At 39.7% G+C, this 18,680-nt stretch overlaps 2 protein-coding genes across 5 annotated transcripts; one reads left to right on the top strand and one right to left on the bottom strand.

Moving 5' to 3' along the window:
* Positions 1-839: 839 nt before the first annotated feature.
* LOC101766981 (ribosome biogenesis protein BOP1 homolog) lies at positions 840-9,417 on the top strand. 4 transcript variants are annotated; one of them, XR_214608.3, is made up of 18 exons: positions 840-1,081; positions 1,177-1,272; positions 1,460-1,614; positions 3,005-3,122; positions 3,548-3,649; positions 4,659-4,818; positions 4,948-5,056; positions 5,144-5,246; positions 5,342-5,492; positions 6,149-6,281; positions 6,359-6,465; positions 6,551-6,621; positions 6,709-6,769; positions 6,963-7,190; positions 7,336-7,420; positions 7,947-8,125; positions 8,571-8,747; positions 8,829-9,417. XR_214608.3 is itself a non-coding variant. In XM_004956013.3 (17 exons), the coding sequence occupies exons 1-17, from the start codon at positions 983-985 to the stop codon at positions 8,654-8,656; spliced, it is 2,043 nt and encodes a 680-aa protein (XP_004956070.1). In that variant the 5' UTR covers positions 840-982; the 3' UTR covers positions 8,657-9,417. The 4 variants fall into 4 exon arrangements, 2 of the variants coding, with proteins under 2 accessions (XP_004956070.1, XP_004956071.1); XR_002676419.1 differs by having other exon boundaries at positions 8,826-9,417; XM_004956013.3 differs by having other exon boundaries at positions 8,571-9,417.
* Positions 9,269-10,361, bottom strand: LOC101767783 (photosystem I reaction center subunit IV, chloroplastic). Its single transcript, XM_004956015.4, has 3 exons — positions 9,976-10,361; positions 9,812-9,877; positions 9,269-9,621 (listed from the first exon to the last, which is right to left on the bottom strand). The coding sequence occupies exons 1-3, from the start codon at positions 10,336-10,338 to the stop codon at positions 9,517-9,519; spliced, it is 534 nt and encodes a 177-aa protein (XP_004956072.1). The 5' UTR covers positions 10,339-10,361; the 3' UTR covers positions 9,269-9,516.
* Positions 10,362-18,680: the final 8,319 nt, after the last annotated feature.

Raw genomic sequence — 18,680 nt, 5'->3', positions numbered from 1 at the left:
ATGGCCAAGGACGATCGTTTGGAAGAGCTGGTTTTGGCTTTAGAATATTTTTTTTGATGCAAAGCTTCATAAACTTTTAGGGGCCTTGTTTGAATTGAAACTAGAACACATGATTTATCCACTTACTATCACATAAAGAAATCGGACAATCCTCCGTCCCTCTTATTACTCTTTTCTAAGCCGGTCCTCCCATTTGCTAGCCCGCCCTTCAATGTTACCCACGTTGCCGCTGCAAGCTGCCCCACACCATTGTCGCGCCATTGTCCTAACGGGTCATGTTTCGCCACCCTCTCGTGGGTGTCCGCACTATCTAGTATCATCCTTTAAGGGATGGGTGCCCGCACCATCTAGTATCATCCTTTACTAGGCTGTACATCCCTAGTCAAGATTACAGAGAGGCGGGAGAGAGGGAGAGGAGAGAAAGAAAGAAAACAAGGAAAAGGAGAGAAAGTAAAAAAAATTGACCTGCTAACGAGTTGGTCCCACATGTTAGGGGGATATTGGAAATAAGGTCCTGTGGTCATCCGCTATATGACGAAATAGATATTGGAGGTTAATGAGGATTGGAAAACAACTAGAGATGCTCCTACTTCATTTGCTGCTCTTTTTTCTTGGAATTCTGGTCCATTTTTTCCTTTTTCATCATTTTCATTAAATTTTTTTCTGCCGTACTGCAGTAGGATTCGTTCTTTCCGAACTCTGCAAATTACTGCTCGGGTTACTGACCCAAATATAGATATGAATTTTGGCCTGCGTTTCAGGCCCATGAGGAGGGGGGCCATTACCGAAGGGCTCAGAGAAGTTGTGTGTGTCTCACAACTAGAGTGTCCCGGCCCATGAAACAACCGGTCCGCCGCTAGATTGCCGTCCATCCGGCCGGCAGCGCGCCGCGAATCCCCCTCCCAAACCCGCCGCCGCCTCCACCTCCGCCTCGCCTCCTCTCCCACGACGCCACAGCACGTGAAGCCTTCCGGCGACGAAAATGGGCCACAACGAGAGGGAGCACGAGCACGAGGGCGATGACCTATCTGCCGACGACTCTTCCTGGAGCGACGGCGTCTGGTCCGAGGACGACGGCGAGGTGAGAGAGTTTCTGATGCCTTTGTCCCCGATTTTTTTCCCTTGCGGCGTTCTAATTTTGAGCAAATTTTGAGGGTTTTGTGGCGTGGGTTGCAGGACTCGGTGTCGTTCGAGGACAGCGGCGAGGGCTCCGGGTCCGACGCCGAGTCCGACGAGGCGGTGGCAGAAGAGAGCGACTCGTCGGAGGATGAGGTGAGCCATTCGCTTTCTCAGTGTTTGAGTTGTTAAGCTGCTGATTCGCAGACTGGTTTGTTTCTCCGTGTTGCTCGCTTGAGTATTTGAGGTTAAAATGAGCTTGTTGTTACTGTTTTTGAGTTGCTTAAGCCGCGAATCGTTGCTCCGTATTGCTTGCCTGAGTACGTGTTACTGTTGTTTGCAGGTGGCGCCAAGGAACACCGTGGGGGACGTGCCTCTGGAGTGGTACAAGGACGAGGAGCACATTGGGTACGACATTGATGGGAGGAAGATCAAGAAGCGCGATAGGGAGGGCCGCATCGAAGCCTACCTCAGGAACGCGGATGACGCTAAGAATTGGTAAAGCTTGAGCTTGCTCTGTAGCAGTCACTCAATCAGCTTTCATCAATTTGAACAACTATTGAATGGGTGAATGATTAAGCTTGATAATGGTCCCATGGCAATGGTGCATGTTTATATTGCCACAGATTTATTGTTTGGGATGATTTGCTCAGTGGTTGGTAACCCCACAGGAATTTTGTAAGGTGAAAAATAACATCAGCGTATCACAGACAAGTTGCCCTGGAACTTATCAAGCTCACGTTGGAAGCTATTTTCTAATTTACACATCTTGAGTCTCGCCGAGCTAATTGCTCCCTTGTATTTGTAGTGTGTTAGGATTTACAATTTATGGCCAACATTGTGGTCTTGGAGACTGCAGACTTAAAACATCTATAGGCTTATACATGAGAGTTCCCACATTAAAGATTGTTTTTTATCTAGCTACAACTGGTTTCATCAAATTAATTGTGATAGTTGGGGTAATAACTTGTGCCGCTCTCATCTTTGTTTGTTCGAAGGCGACATCTACCAAAGATTCTGTTTACCCTTATAGTGGACTCTATATGATATTTTCAGTGGTTATCCTTGTTTGCACCCCAGCCCAGTTACGGTGGTTTGTGTGGCCTAAATGTTTTAGTAGTGGGATTAGATCCATTGAGGCTTTATGACGTATTGACGTGTAGAGCAATAGAGAATATAAACTTAACATCAAAATGTAGCAGCTCTAGGTTGATCGTTTGGGGTGAAGCGAGGATGAAAGCCAAAGAGTTACTACATGTTTGTAGGTCCATCCTGTGTGGGGGTTCCAAGAACCATACCTTAAACTTTTATCCTGATATAAAACTTTGGGCTTTCCATTTCTATCAACAGTATGTTTGGTTGTGTAATACATTGCCTGCTTGTTTGTTTTTGTTTGTGTAAGGTCGCTGTTGTTGGTCGATGTTCTTGGTGAGACTTTGTTCGGCTTTCTTCTCACTTAATGCAATGATGTGTGGATCTTCTGCATATTCGTGGAAAAAAAAATGCTATCAACAAGGCTTAGTTACCTGACGTTTCTGTACATCTATAAATCTTGCAACTTGAAATTCATTTTCATTCAATCTAGCTGTATGTCATTTCTGTACATTTATAGTTTTTTCTAAGAACATGCAATAAGCAAATTTATTACAATCATTTTGATTCAGTGCTCAAGACTATACACAATCTAGGTTTCTTTCAGAATATGCTTGGACCTCTTGAAACCATAACTATTAAAATATGGAAAATTTGTATCTCCCTCTGCCTAACAGATGTATCTGGTTGTTTTACCCTGTACCATTTCTGTATCTTTACACCTTGTACCATTTGGATTTTTTTTTTTGCTCATTTAATTAACCTCATAATTTCTTTTATTCCCCACCAAATGTAGGAGAAAGATCTATGATGAGTATAATGATGAGGAGGTTCAGATTACAAAGGAAGAGGCTAAGATAATTAGTAGATTATTAAAGGGAAGGACTCCACATGCCAATGTTGATCCATATCCAGTGTGTACTCCAATCCTTATCTATTATATATTTAATCAAGGTGCTAAGTGTATATGTTAAATAAATGATCAAGTGGCCTAATATTATCTTTGTGGGTGACTGAAAAGACATGCAAGTGATTTCATTAAAACTTTAATGAGAACTCAATCTGCTATTAGCTTAAGTACTATGCGAAAATGCTGGCTGATTCTTTGCTGACATATGGCCAGTGCATAACTTTTTTTCCTCTGATAATAACCTTAGTTTCGCTGATAATAACCTGTACAGATATACATGATTTTGAATTTGTTATCCATGGTGGCAATGAATTCTGTCCAGATTCATGCAAATGAATTGTTCTTTTACAGTTCACTGGTTTCCTTTTTTTCCAGTCCATATGTTTATAATACATGGATGCAACATACTGACTGACTTTTATTTGTTAGGATTATGTTGATTGGTTTGAATACGAGGATAAAGGTCATCCGCTTTCTAGTGCCCCTGAGCCAAAGAGGCGGTTCGTGCCTTCAAAGTGGGAGCAGAAGAAGGTATATTGTGCATTTCATCTCCCTTCTGTTATATTAGATCATTTTTTATTGATCTGACAGCTTGGATGAATGTTCTAGTACTGAGTTCTTTCCAGATCTCTATATACTGATTCATTGAAATAATTGACCCCATTGAGCATGATCTAATGAATAGTCATGAATTAAATATCAAATTCGTTAAATACCAAATTTTTTTATTCCAGCATTTCAAAGGTTCGGCACCTAGCTGATAAAATAAAAATTGCCTATGCAGTGGTTAGGCACTTGGTGAATCTGATTTCCTGCCACACTGATTATGGGGGTAATCCGCATGTCTTGCCGGTGGTCCAAGTCTATTAATAGCATAGAATTACACAAAGAAAAAATTTAAAAGAATATAGTCACACATGACATCACTCCCTGTCGCCTGGAAGGTATTTGGTTGCCTAGGCAGTGCCTAAGCATCTGCTTGCTAGCTGGCAGCCTTTATTAATCCTTGGATCTAACAGGATAAACACCACCTGACAGGCTTCCAGGTGGTGGCGGCGGCTAGGGATGAGAGGGTAGACTATTAATGGTTGAAAACCCATGAAATAGATGGCTAGTGAGGGGTGGAACTGGATCATTTCATTGTCCATTCTTAATTGTAATCTTATCTTCTAATATCAACAGCAGTATCTAATTTAGTTAGAGTTGAGCCTGATTGTTTGGGATCAATTCCTTTCGACATGACATGCTGGAGACCAGCTAGGGCCTCCCATCTTTGAAAATACCACATATTTAGGAAGTAACAGTTAATAGTATTATGACTGAGTTATGCATTCACTAGTGTTGTGATTGAGTGATGATTCACTAGTGAATTTGTGAACTGACATAACTTACTGTTATTCTGTTGTGTAGCTTCTTTTTTGTTTGAACAGGACAAATTTTGTGTTGACTTATTTTGGATATTCTCTCTTGAACTGTGTATTGCATCTGAAGTCATTTGCACCTTCCCTCAGAAATTTGAGCTCATGTGTTCTGGTGGCAGGTTGTTAAACTTGTAAGAGCCATTCGTAATGGATGGATAAAGTTTGATAAGCCAAAGGAGGAAACTAACTTATATCTATTGTGGGGAGATGAAACTGATACAGCAGATAATAAGCGGCAAGGCTTGAGCTACATTCCAGCTCCTAAACCTAATTTACCAGGTATTTTGTCATACCCTTTTTCAGAATTAGTCACTTCTATAATAATCATTCATAAATTGTTAGAACATATTTTCACTGAGTGTTTGTATATGTTTTTAAATTTCTATTCATTCTTCATGGTGTATTCAGGTCATGAAGAGTCATATAATCCTTCTGTTGAATACATTCCCACGCAAGAGGAAATAGATTCATACCAGCTTATGTATGAGGAGGATCGTCCAAAGTTTATTCCAAAACGGTATTATATTTGACATTGTTCCTTTTCCTTGTCCATTGTCTTGTATTGTCTAAATTATTTTGACATTTAAGTTGTGTACTTCACCAGATTTGAGTCCCTTCGAAGTGTACCTGCATATGAGAAGGCACTGAGGGAAGGTTTTGATCGATGTCTAGATCTGTATCTATGCCCTAGAACCCGCAAAAAGCGTGTAAGTAGAGCCTCATATGTTATTTTCATACCACCTATTTCTTTGAAAGACACTATTTGTCTCTAATTTGGGCCAATTATTTGACAACTCCATAGATAAATATTGATCCTGAGTCACTCAAGCCCAAGTTACCAAGTAAAAAGGATTTGAGGCCATACCCAAAAACTTGTTACCTTGAGTTCAAGGGCCATGAGGGTCCTGTGAAATCAGTTTCAGTTGAAATGACTGGGCAGTGGCTTGCATCTGGTATGTACTGTTGATATTTTTCTATATTTTTTTATAATGTTGTTTTCTGTATTTATCTGATTATACATGCACATAATGGTCTGATACTCAATTGAGTTGATATTAGCTAATGCGCTGCATAGTATTTTTTTCTTCCATATTTCAATTCGTCACTTAAAAATAGCAGCACTAGCTACATCTCACTATTTCTTTCGCAAAAGTAATAGTTTTATAGTTGTTTCCTCATTGTAACATAAAAAAAAGTTCAGAATTTAGGTCAGCTTGGTTGGGAGGGAAATCTAGATCTAATTTATCTTTTATATAGAAAGGAGTGGAGATCATCTGTTACTGAATTCACATGGGAATGGATGTGAAACTTCTCATAATCTAACTACTAAACAAAACCTGTGTTCTTAATCAAGTCAGATAGTTCTTATATGGGGGATAAATTTTATTAGTATGATATGCAAAAACTAGTAAATCAAAGCTGCTTTTGAAAAATGACTACAATTGCTAAGATGCCCCTAAAATCGAGGGCTGTGCTTGGGTACACATGGAATATTGGGTAAGCTGTGGCATATAGGGTTAATTGCCGCGGGCCTGTTTCTCTGCTTTAGAAGATCATTTCATAAACCTGAGTGTGCCAACGTCAAGTGACAATTACTCCTTTTCTGAAGGTTCTTCCGATGGTACAATTCGTGTTTGGGAGGTTGAAACTGGTCGCTGTCTTAAAGTTTGGAATGTCGGAGGTGATGTCTGTCATATTGCCTGGAATCCTGCACCTGACAGGCCTATTCTTGCTGCTATTGTGTAAGCATTTTGATATTCTAGCATATTTCCTATCTGTAAGCTTTAATTATTCTTGTCACTCATTTTATTTGGCGCAGAGAACATGACCTGCTACTTATTAATGCTGGGGTGGGGAGTGAAGAAGTGCAAATTAGGGCAAAAGAGCTCCTGCAAATTGGCGAAATGGTTCCTCAAGATGATACTGGTGCGTTGAATTGTTAGACAATCAATGGTTCCTTTGTATAGCCTTTTTCCGTCTTCTGAAACACTATTATATTATTATATTGCAGATGGTAAGAAACCAGCTGTGAGGTGGATGAAGCATGAAAAACTGGATGGAATCACCTTGATTCATCATAAGGTCTCGTACCAGATTTTTACTTAAATTTCGTTTCCCTTTGAACTTAATATCTTGTTTTGCTTGCTTATGAATCTATTTCTTGTTTAGGCTGTGTCAAATGTGGACTGGCATTTTAAGGGAGATTACTTTACCACAGTTGTGCCTAGTGATATCCTTTATGAATCATGTTTATTGATTTTGTTTTATTTCCATATGTTCTGGTTTTATTTTTCTTTCTAAGTGTGGCCCCTCTCTATGTACTTTTAGTTATGTTCACATGCATGGTCACATTGAATGTTGTGGGCCAATGATATGGCACCTTTAATTTACCCATCCAGTTGTACACCTTAATTCCTTTGTACGCAATACAAAAGCTGTATTGTTGCATCAGCTCTCGAAAAAGCACTCGCACCATCCTTTCCGTAAACTGCCAGGCCTTCCTGTTGCGGCAACATTCCATCCAAGTGAGAAGATGTTCTTTGTTGCTACTAAGAAGTTCATTCAGGTTTATGATCTCCAAAAGGCACAGTTGGTAAAGAAACTGGAGTCAGGTCTTCGTGAGATTTCCTCTATCTCGATCCATCCTGGTGGTAGGTCACAAGTCAGCTTGATAGTAATTTTTTTGAATTTTGAATTTTTTCCAAGGACTTGCTTCGAACTGATTGTACCTGTTGGTAGGTTAATATTAATTTGACTCTATAAGTATTGTGATTACTTCACATTTCTTTTTTGTAGGTGATAATGTTATTGTGGGAAGCAAAGATGGCAAACTATGCTGGTTTGATACTGACCTATCTACACGACCATACAAGACTCTAAAGTATGATTCTTCTCTTTTTAATCCCCTTTCTTTGAAAGAAAAAGATGTAATTTTTCAAGATCTCTATATGCAGCCAAGGTTACCAATATAGGCACTCTTAAATTCTTTGCATGGTATATGAACCTTCCTATGGGTATGGATGCTGGAATTCCATTTTCCTGGAAAAATAATGGAAATGAATATTGAGATGCATCTTATAAGCTGATTTTCATGTGTTCCACGTCCTTTAAATAAGTGTAGATTGCCCATGTGGATGTGTGGTGATCCTAATTTCCTCTGTCCAAATATATTGATAAATCTGTTGCAATGTTGGTAAAACATGGTGTTTTGCTGCCTGGATGGTGTGGTTACTGCTTGCACTCTTACAATTGTCAATCAACATCTTTTATTTGTCCACTGCATCGTGAAGGTCAAAGTAATCTCTTTTGATGTAAAATTTCCACAGTTCTATTTGGCAATCTTGTCTTTGATGCTGTTGCTGCTTTTTTCATTTAGAAATTCCGGTAACTTATTTGCTAATTTTCAGGACCCACTCGAAGGATATTACGAGTGTTACTTTTCACAGAAAGTACCCTCTTTTTGCCTCATCCTCCGAGGACTGTACTGCCTATGTATGTCATGGAATGGTCTATTCTGATCTTAACCAGAACCCACTTATTGTACCATTGGAAATTCTTCGTGGCCATTCTAGTTCAGATGGAAGAGGTATGCATGCCATTGGTTCAATAATTTTCAATCTTTTCATCTAGATTTTTGTTCACATGCGTAGATTTTTTCTCGTCTTCATTGCTGCAGTTCAGATACTGGTCTTAAACCCAGCTATGAGGCTACTGCATTACATATGGTTCTGTTTTGTAGGGAAACTTGTAGAATTAATATAGTTGTAATTCTTGTTAGATTAAAATAGTTGCATCTGTTACTAATCTTTGTCAATTGGATCGAGCGCCATTAGTTTTCTTGTGGGTAGGGGGGAGGGTGCATCACTCTGAGTGCAAAGACGACATGCACGGCATGACAAACCGTGAACTTACTAAATTTTTGTGGAATAGAGATATTTTGTTAGGTTCTGATTTATACATTGATACAGGTTCGCTATGTTGCTCTCCAGATATCTCAAAGGCAATATTTGACCACTTTTCTGGGTTTGCAGGGGTTTTAGACTGCAAGTTCCATCCAAAACAGCCTTGGTTGTTCACTGCTGGTGCTGACTCCGTGATTAGACTATATTGCGACTAAGCATTCCAGCAAGGATGATACATGATTTGACCAGGCAATGACTTGTAGGCTGTCTATGGGCCTCGGGTATAGCGACGATTGCTAATTTCTGGTATGAAGTCCCTAACTTTAGTCTGGATAACGTTACCAATGGATCAGTGCGCATGTGTGAAGCTTTCAGTTTTGATAGCAGTTTTGATTCGGATGAGTGGCGGATCTTTGTTTATGCCTACTTTTGAAGAGAGACATCCATGAGGGGCAGGGTCTTCAGAGTCTGAACATTCTGGCAGGTGTAACAGGAACTTGTGAAGAACACTCTGAACTACCTCAAACTCAATGTTAGTGGTTTGGCAGCATTTGAAAATTTTCAAGTCTCGGGCTTGACCTGTTCCAGAAGGCAGTAATTAATGCTGTCACACACATCTTAGAGTAGGTTGCTATATTTTTTTTTATTGCTATGTGAAAGCTGAAACTAGCAGATGTAAAAACTGGAGGAGTAATTTGGTGGTGTTGTAATATCGCTCAATTTGTACCATGGTCTTTAATACTGAACGCTGGTCACCAAGCTCTACCAAAGCCAAAGCCTGAGATGGTGTACGAACCCTTACAGCTACTATGAATTGAGTTTCCAGCATCGTGCAAACGGTGCTATAGGGAAGAGGTTTATGAGCATGTACAAAATGACAAGAAAAGAATACAACAATTTAAGGGCAGGAGATTATTTAGTCCACGGTGAAGCAAGCAGCAAAGCAATTACATAATGATTACAGAGATTAAGCTATCACACACAAGATGTTGTGACGCTACCACAGCAGCTTCACATCCCTCATTTCGCAACTACCAACCACAGGGGAGCACGGAGGCCCTTGAGCCAGCCTCTCTCATTTCACCTCCTGGATCTCGTCCAGGGCGTAGTTGTTGGTGGACACGCCGGCGTAGTTCACCTTGTTGAACCGCACAACCACCGGGTAGCGGGTGTTGGGGTCCTGCACAAACGAATCAAATGCTCAATTTTATCGCCTTTTCTGGGTTCATTGCTACAAGAATTGAACAGCTGAAACAGAGTTATTCTAGGAGTGTAATGAGTTTAGTCCCTATGCTATAGAATTTCCGATGACACTCTTAGCTTGTAGTCTACTGGGGGGCCTTTGATTCGGGAGGTGTAAGAATAGTAACCTGATCAACTGTGACGACGTTGCCAATCCCGTTGTACCAGTAGGACTCCCTCCTCAGGATCTTCACCTGGCGATCAGCACAAGAATTGGAGAGTGAGTGAGATTAAGCAATGGATTGCATCACCAGCAGTTGAGCACACGGATGATGGTACTAATATGATTAACCTTGGCGCCCCTCTTGGGCCCGATCGGCGGCGGCTTCTCGGCCTTGGTCTTGGTGGCCACGGCGCCCTCCCCTTCCGCCGCGGGCTCGGCCGGTGCCGCGGCCTCCTCCTCGGCCCGCACCACGAGCCTCCTGCCCAGCCTGTTTGGTACCGGCGCGAAGCTGACGCGGCCGCTGCCGTTGCCGCTGATGCCGGTGGCGGGCACGCCGGCAGCCAGCATGAACCGCGAGGTGGCCGAGGCCATGTTGGTGCTCGCCATGGGTGGTGGCACTGGCACGCGCTCCCTGCTCAGGTGTGTCGCGACCTCGGCGTCGGATGGAGAGAGAGTGATGAGAGGGTGAGGTGTAATGGCCTCAAATTGCATGGGCGCGGATTATCCCCAGCCGGCGCGGCGGTCGCCCCCCGTCGATTCCACCCACTGGCCGCCCGCCACATGGCATATCTTATCCGTGGGATGGATTCGGTTCTTGGTGCCAGTGCAACTCTGCCACAAGATTTGTGGTATGCATGCTGTTGCTGTTGATCCTTGATCCTGTGAATATTTTGCTGCTCAAGGTTATCATGGTGGGGTCTAGTATAAAGTCATGACTCATGACAGATATAGCGGCTGTTGGGGTACTTGTACAACTTTCTTTTCCACGGTGGAAAACAAAATGTTCCGGTCTCACCATTGATGTATACGGCTATTTTTAATTTGTATATCACGATGGGGTCTATCTAGTATACAATCATGACTCATGAGAGATATTATAGCCGTTGTTTATTATAAGTCTTTTTTAGACGGTGGAAAACCAAATATTCCGGTCTCGATCTACATGGTGATGTATTCGGCTATTTTTATATTTCGTATCTTTTTCAGCCAATCAATGGATTTAAGATTAGAAATTAAGCATGCGTGTTATCTGAAAACATATTCTCTCCTTTTTCAAAATTTATGACGCCGTTAACTTTTTTTCTTAATTTTTGACAACAATATCTATTTAGTAAATTAGTTAAGTAAAATAAAATGAGTACCTGTCTTTCCTTAAATTACTTTGAATTTAATTTAGAGATTTATCTATTAGCACAAATATTTATATATAAATGAATAGTCAAATGAACGAAAAAAATCAATGGTATCATATATTTAAGAAAGGAGGTAGTACCTTAAATCTATTAAAGTATTAACCATATGGAACATAGGAGAATTCCCTCCGTTCCTAAAATAAAGTTATTATGTGATCCAAAATTTATCCCAATTTTTTTGTCATTGTTACTCTATTAAATTATAATTTGCAACGACTGTCAATTAGCCTAAATATGATAAATAAGTACTTTTAATAATTTGTCTGAGTTTTCTGAATGTCCTTCGTCTAGGGCTAGAGAGAGTATTGCTGACATGTTGCCATCGGCCTACATTTTGGCCAAATTAACTAATACAATTACGAAACATCTAAAACTTTAATATGTTACATAAGAACTCATATAAAAATTTTATATTATATGGCTATGCCCATATTAAAAAATCAAATTATTTGGTACTACATAAACACAAACTAAAATTAAACTATTGTATGACAAACTTCTCCCGTCTAGAAAATAAAGTCAATCTATGATTCAAAATTTATCCCATAACTCTTGCTATTGTTACTCCCACTGTGCATATGCACGTATAAGTTAATTAGTGGTAAATATGACTAATATAAAAGGACAAGTAAAGTCATTACACACTTTTACTAATTTATATCAGTTTTCCTAGAGTGATTTTCTTTTAGGAACAAGGGGAGGACATTATTTGGTACTCTAGTGAACATGTTTTTGTTGACGCCGGTTTTTGACACGTGTTAAGGTCGACGTCAAGGAGAAGAAAGTGGCCGATACGGATAAGCAAGAAGCTACGGCTGGGGGAATTGGCCGATAGAGCTACAGTATTTCGGCCGATTAGCTGAGGGAGTCGATGGAGACTGGCTGATTTGGAGCCGGAGCAGCTTGGCCGATGTGGGCCTAAAATGGGTCAAGACGTTGACCAGATGAAGACGAGGATTGGTCCGTAGAAAAGTTGAATAGTGTCCGACTCTGATGCATGCTGTATCCGTGTGTATTTATTATTTTGAATTAGAGATAAAATCATGATCGGTTAGGAAATCAGTTGTAGCAGGGTATAAATAGGTGCCTCGCAAGGCTTGTAAAACAACACAACAATCATCAATACAGATCTACTTTTTCACGTAACTTTACTTTCAAGTCGGCGACTTCGCCAAATTCCTTTTTTTTCACGAGTTCGTGCGAGTTGGTAGGGCTGCACCAACACGACCTCTGGCCAATTTGTAAGTTCCGCGTATTGAGTAATATCTAAGCTTTAACTTCGGGCGCATCGCTGTTGTTTCGTTAGATTTATTCACCAGTTATCGATATTTACTAGAATTATAGGTTTTACATGTTATTTTAGTTTTTATCACCAGTTATCCAGCTTCAGACACGAACTGTCGGCTATATCAATATTTTGTTTATCATCATACAACCGATTAGATCTGTTCCAAGTGTCATTGTTCAAGTTACTGTAGTAGTTTCTTTTACAACTGCTACGTGGTCATCGGCTGTTTCATAGCCAGTCATCTTTACATTAATTCAGCCGATTCACTGATACATCCTTTGAAATAGATCGGAACTTTAGCCGATCGAACCCCTAGAATTTGATATTTCTCTTTCCTTGTCAATCAGCCAGTTAGATTGACTGGCACGCCGTGCGAACCGCACCAGGGTGACAACCCGAATAGGAGCTAAGCAGATTCTCCCGGGTCGTGTATCCGACGCAGGAGCCGGAGGCATTGTTCGATTTTTTAGCGTCAACAGTTTTATGCCCAGATGTTATACCAATTAGATTCTTTAAGTTTGCATTTTTAATGGCATCAAAGATGTCTTTTAGGGATGGAAATATAAATGTAGATATCTGAATTATCCAATATCTGTATCTTTTAAAATGTGAATATGGTATATGTATTCGTATTGGATTCTAATATGGCACTAAGGCTCTGTTTGGCTGCAAGAAACGTTTCGATTTCTTGACAGAATCACTAGAATAATTTTAATATTATTATTGATAGCACATCATTGAAACTATTCAGAAGATGCCTCTACGACTAAAGACTAATAATATTAATTTTGATACTACCAACGATAGTACATTGTTGAAACTAATGATATTATTTTTAATATTACTAATAGTATTCTTGAAGCTATTTGAAAGTTATTATGGCTAATGAGCAATGATATGATTCTTAATATTAATAACAACATGTAAAGATTAAGTTAATTAGTTTTAATATAACTAACTACTTTGATTCCAATATGGATAATCATATTATTTTTAATAGTTTAGTTCATCTACTTATGGATGACATTATAATACCTTTTTTTATTGCTTGATAAATTTTAAATTCTACCAAAATACTTATTTAATTATAGCTTTATTGATTTTCATATATATCTAATATTAAAGTGTTTATAGATAAATATGTTCGACAAGCTATTTTTCTACTTGTATTATATACTCACACTTTAATTCCTATATGTATAATCATTTTGTTGTTATAAGACCATCAATAAACACAAATGGATAGAAGCTTTTTTTTGAAATCGAGTAAGTATCCGAATAAAGAATCCGAATTCGATCTATCCATTTTGTATTTGTATTCGAGAATATTTGGATTAATATTCATATTAAAGAATATCTAGATTCATATTTATATTTGAGTTAAAATATGGTAAAAAGTACTATCCAAACTTAATTCTACCCACATCCAATATAAATGCCGTCCCTAATGTTTCTCCTACGGCCCAAAGGAAACTTAACAATCATTTGAGTAGCAACAATGTTTGTAGGCCTCAATTAGATGGTTGCTTCACTTTGCCTCCCGTGCTCCATTGGGCCACTAATGGATCAGTAGCTAGCATAACGTGCAAAGACTACTAGTCCAAAGTGGAGTAAAAAGAGCAACACATATATAATTCAGCCCACAACAACATAAATAGAGAAAAAAGGAAAAAAAACCCTGAAGTGCGAATCAGAAAACATAATCTTGCGGCCGCAAATTTGACTAAGTAAATGAAAAACATTAGCTGGTTGAAATGCAAATTTCGTAATAATAAATAACTAATGCGTAACATACGTAATCACTCAGATAAGATATATGTTTGATATTTGTGTAGTTAATAATAAATAAGTAATGCCTAACGCTTCTGAACTCAAGTACAACGAAATAGTTTGGCACAGAGTGAATTTCATAAGTGAATGAAACATAGAAATCTGCAAAAAGAGTTAGTTGTGAAGTCGTGTTTGGATTTCTAGCAATCCAGAACTTTGCATTGTGGGTGGTTGGGCCGCCCTAGTTGGGCCATCGAATTTGTGGCAAGCTCTTCTACTAGGTCGCGAGCAATACTCATGAGGTTCCCCATGCGAATCGCTAGAATTAAATATACACCTTTACGAATAATTGATTTTGCAAAAAACATACTTGAACTGACATTTTGAATAAAAAAGATTGAGAGAGTTACTTCCATGAAAATGCAGTGCCATCGAACATTATTGTTGCTGTCATTTCTTTTGTTACTACAGCCACAATTCTGTGTTCTAGAACAGAAGCCTGAAGTAGGAGCAGCAGCTTTGAAGGTCGTCACAAATACTTTTATCAACTCAGAATTCTGAATACTGGTTGCCACGATCATGTTGCTTGATCCACATATTCCTCAACCCAGTCATGCATTTCTCGGAGGCTGTAAACATGATCATATGGTGCCACGTGAGTGTCAGTATAAACATTCGAACTGGATCATATTGGAAGTCTACTTGAGCCATGTTGTTCAAGAAACATGAACAATGAATATGCATCTTGGATAGTGCGTGAACTAGTATTTTGTGCCAGAAGGTAAAGATAATATGAACACTGAACAGTTCAGATCAAATTAGTGTACCTCATACTCCCAATGCCTTCCACACCATCTATAGTGACATCAAGAAAAAACATTGCCATATACATGAGGACACTACACATACCATTCAGGGAACTGGGTACTAGCACTAGTACACTACTGACGGTCTCCATTTATAGTAGAAGTTTGAGTGAATGCTGTCAAATTGTAGCACAACCAACTCAAACGAGATGCTATGGAAGTTCAATTATATATAGATGAACGGTGGATAATAGAACGGCCTGCCATAAACATGCATCAACTGGAAGGGTGCTTCCCAAGTGAAGCTAATTAAGCTATTCGTCGTATACTTTTACAATATTTTTTTTCAATAATAACACATGAAAGTTCCTACCACACATTTTTCAAGTTCGTTTCTAGAGTAAATTACTTCATCAGCAGAAAATGAAGTTAATAAAAAGTTTACTCCCTTAAACTATTTCAGTAATTATTATCAAGATAAATCTCTTGTTGACAACCAAAATTTGCACGAATGGGTAAACCAGCGTTACCAGGTTACCAAAACTTGTCTTACCGGTTTGGATAACATTGTCAAAATGCAAATTGGACCTCACCATTACGTAGCTCTGGTCGAGAGGATCAAAATATATATACATATATAGAACGTCCAATTTAAAATTCTAATGAGAGAGTATGACTTTGGCAGGATCTGGACCCGATTTTATCGGTCACACCAATTTCCTAGGGCAGCCAGGCCAATTTTGGCTATGTAATCTAATATAGAAGTTGTATTTTGACATGTAATTTGTAGAGTTATTTTCGGGATTTTAGACATGTGAGGTAATGTTTCAACAACTATTTGGAATGTTGCAAAATATTATTTTAGATGTTTCAATAGTTGATTTTTCATGTTGCACCTTTCTAGTCTAATTAACTAATTCTATTTATTTTACTGATTTTTTGGAAAATAAAACTTTTAGAATGTTGTAACAATATTTTAAAATGTTACGACTATATTTTTTAAATTATGCAAAAGGTAATTCTTGATGTAGCAAACTTTATTTCTACGTGATGTCACTTTCCGTGGATGTTGCATGAAACATGGTGTCATGTTGCGACGGGAATTTTCTATCCATGAATCGGAAGAGTTATTTTTATACATGTCTTTTTAGTGTTGTAGACAGTGATTTCTAATATTGCAGATATTAATTTTCACTGTTGTGACGAAGTGTCCGATAAGAAAATTTCCATAATGTACTACAACCCTCTGACCTCGACAGCAATGTATGATCGCAGCCATTAGCCATGTGAGTTGTTGAAATGGCCCATCGTCGCGTTCTGGAACTGGCCCATCGTGGCGTTTGCACCTGGGGCACCGTTGCCATCGCGGCGGACGGCGTTGCGTATGCCGCTAGGATACTCGACGGCGTTCCTGGAGCGTGTCGTGCAGTTTGTTCGTGCGCGCCAAGCCATGCTGCAAAGTACTAGTTGGATTGCTTCTTCCCGGTGCTGCTCATTCCTAGAAGGCACGTTTGCCTTGGGCTGGGTGCATGTATATGATTGCTGTGGGTTCAATGGCATACGACGACAGGAAAGCTAAAGAGAGACGAGATGCTTCTATGTAGATCCTCTTTTTAACTGCATGAGCTTCCCAGCTAGCCATGTTGCATAGAAACTTCAATGGGCTTACTAGTACATCTCTGTTGGTGGGTCCGGCTCTCGATGTTCCCTTAAAGCCATGTATCATCAGTCCTGGATTAATAGCTTATAGCTGATATACACATTTATCACAAAATGATATTAAATATAGTACTTCGAGCTAAATATATACCATATAATTAAGGGTCCAATAGAGTTTTATCGAGCCCCACGGGAGGATCGACAAGCAGCAGCGGAGTAGGCCCATGTGCCATAGGCAACCTTAAGCGCAGAATATGACCATAACACCTTATTTGGCTGCTTCGGCCGGTCTTCAGTTGTAACGACGAATATATGAAGAGCAAGCATGGGAGATGCTCAGCAAATCCTAATCCTACAAAGAGCAATGAAGTGTATATGGGTAGAGTAGCAAGAGAAGAGTTTAGGGTCTTAGCCCTTAAACCTATAGCAACTCTCGATGCAAAAGTAATTTAAGCGGATTGCCTTTTAAAGGAGGTTTTAAAATATAGATTGGTTTGATAATAATGTAGTGATGGTCCTTAAGCCTATAGTAATTCGATCTCTATGCAAAAGGGATTTAAGCGGTTTGCCTTTTAAAGGAGGTTTTAGAATATAGATTGGTTTCCTGGAGCCATTCCCCAATGCTAATTTTACGAACTTCATTCCACCTCCACGGATAGCAATCTCATCCCAGAAATTCACACCTTTTCAAGGGTTCAAAAACTACTCCTTGAGGGCTTTGACAAGATGAGTCCTTGACCTCTGAACACGGCTATTCAAATAGTTTTGACCCTGCAGGGATGTACCCAGTAATGCTCCAGAGATCCTAGTAGTCACCTAACAACCAACAAGATAATTAAGAAATCACACATCGTGCGTAGACACACACACACACACACACCCTTTAAGAATCCAAGTCCTCCTACTTTTGCTAGTGATTTACCGTACCTAGGCGCTATGCCCTGCTCTGATCCTGGCCATCCGTGTTTTCGCTGCCAACTACGTAAGGTAGACTCCTAGGTTCACCTAGAGTGGTGTGAACCAAGGACTCGCATAATAAATAAATACCAAAAGATCATACACTTTTTGCTTGTGTGGCTGTGTGACAAAATAAGAAACCGGTACATATGCAGCTGAGGCAGGTCCAACCACCAACAAATCAATCTTTCTACACCGTGACTTGCCTCTTTCCAAAACGTACACAGCTTAAGACTCTCTTACTAAGCTTTTCTTTTACACCATTTCAGAAGTACTCACACCTTTTCCATGTTTGAAAATAGGTAAGATGTGATATAAAACCCTGGAAGATTCTTTCAAAGGGTCCAATTGTGGGGGTGTCACCAAGGAGAATATGGTGTGATATTGTGGGTGCTAGCGTTCTAAGGACTAGGAATGACCTCATCCCTGGGGTCTCTTTTGTTTCCAAACAAACAAAGTCAGCAGTTTAGAACTCCATAAGAATATAATGAACTATCACAATCGAGGAGTTCGCAGCCGTGCTCGTTGCCGCCACCGCAAGAATGCTCATGTGAACCAGCGGTCGTGCTTGCCATCACGGAGGGGACGCCTGTTTGTGCCACCAGCTCGCAGAGGGCACCGTCGATCGTGTTCCACTTGATGGAGCTCCAGCGAGGGGGCCTCGATGGTGCCTCCCGTTCTCTTGGCTTCTCTTTCCATCAGCTTGCTCTCTATTTCTTGCTGCTGCTGCTGAGTGAACGGAAGGGTGGGGCAAATGAGAGATTATGGTTCTGGGGTGCTGACCAAGGCCACTTTTATTCCACCTGCACGCATTGACAGCTATCGGATCCATGATCACCACTATCATTGGCAGTCGATCGTTCCGACCTGGCCAGTAAAAAAATTAGAGAAATATCAGCCCAAGCCAGTAGAACTTTATGTTTTTATCTCTTTTATATAAATTGGGCTGTATTGTGAAAAATACATTGAAATTATCTAAACAGATATGTTATTTATTAATATTATGATTACATTACTTTTCTGAAAAAACATACTAGATCATTACAGTTTCATGAAAAATAAAGTTATCTATCAATCCCCTTGAATATTGTTATCAGGCAGAGACATGGCTGTAAACATGTGAATTGAAATGGACATTCAATTTTGTAGATGAAATTTTTT

The sequence above is a fragment of the Setaria italica genome, chromosome II, assembly GCF_000263155.2.
Source record: "Setaria italica strain Yugu1 chromosome II, Setaria_italica_v2.0, whole genome shotgun sequence".
Lineage (NCBI taxonomy): Eukaryota > Viridiplantae > Streptophyta > Magnoliopsida > Poales > Poaceae > Setaria > Setaria italica.
The sequence above is the reverse complement of the archived record's forward strand: the minus strand, read 5'-3'. Positions and strand labels throughout refer to the sequence as shown.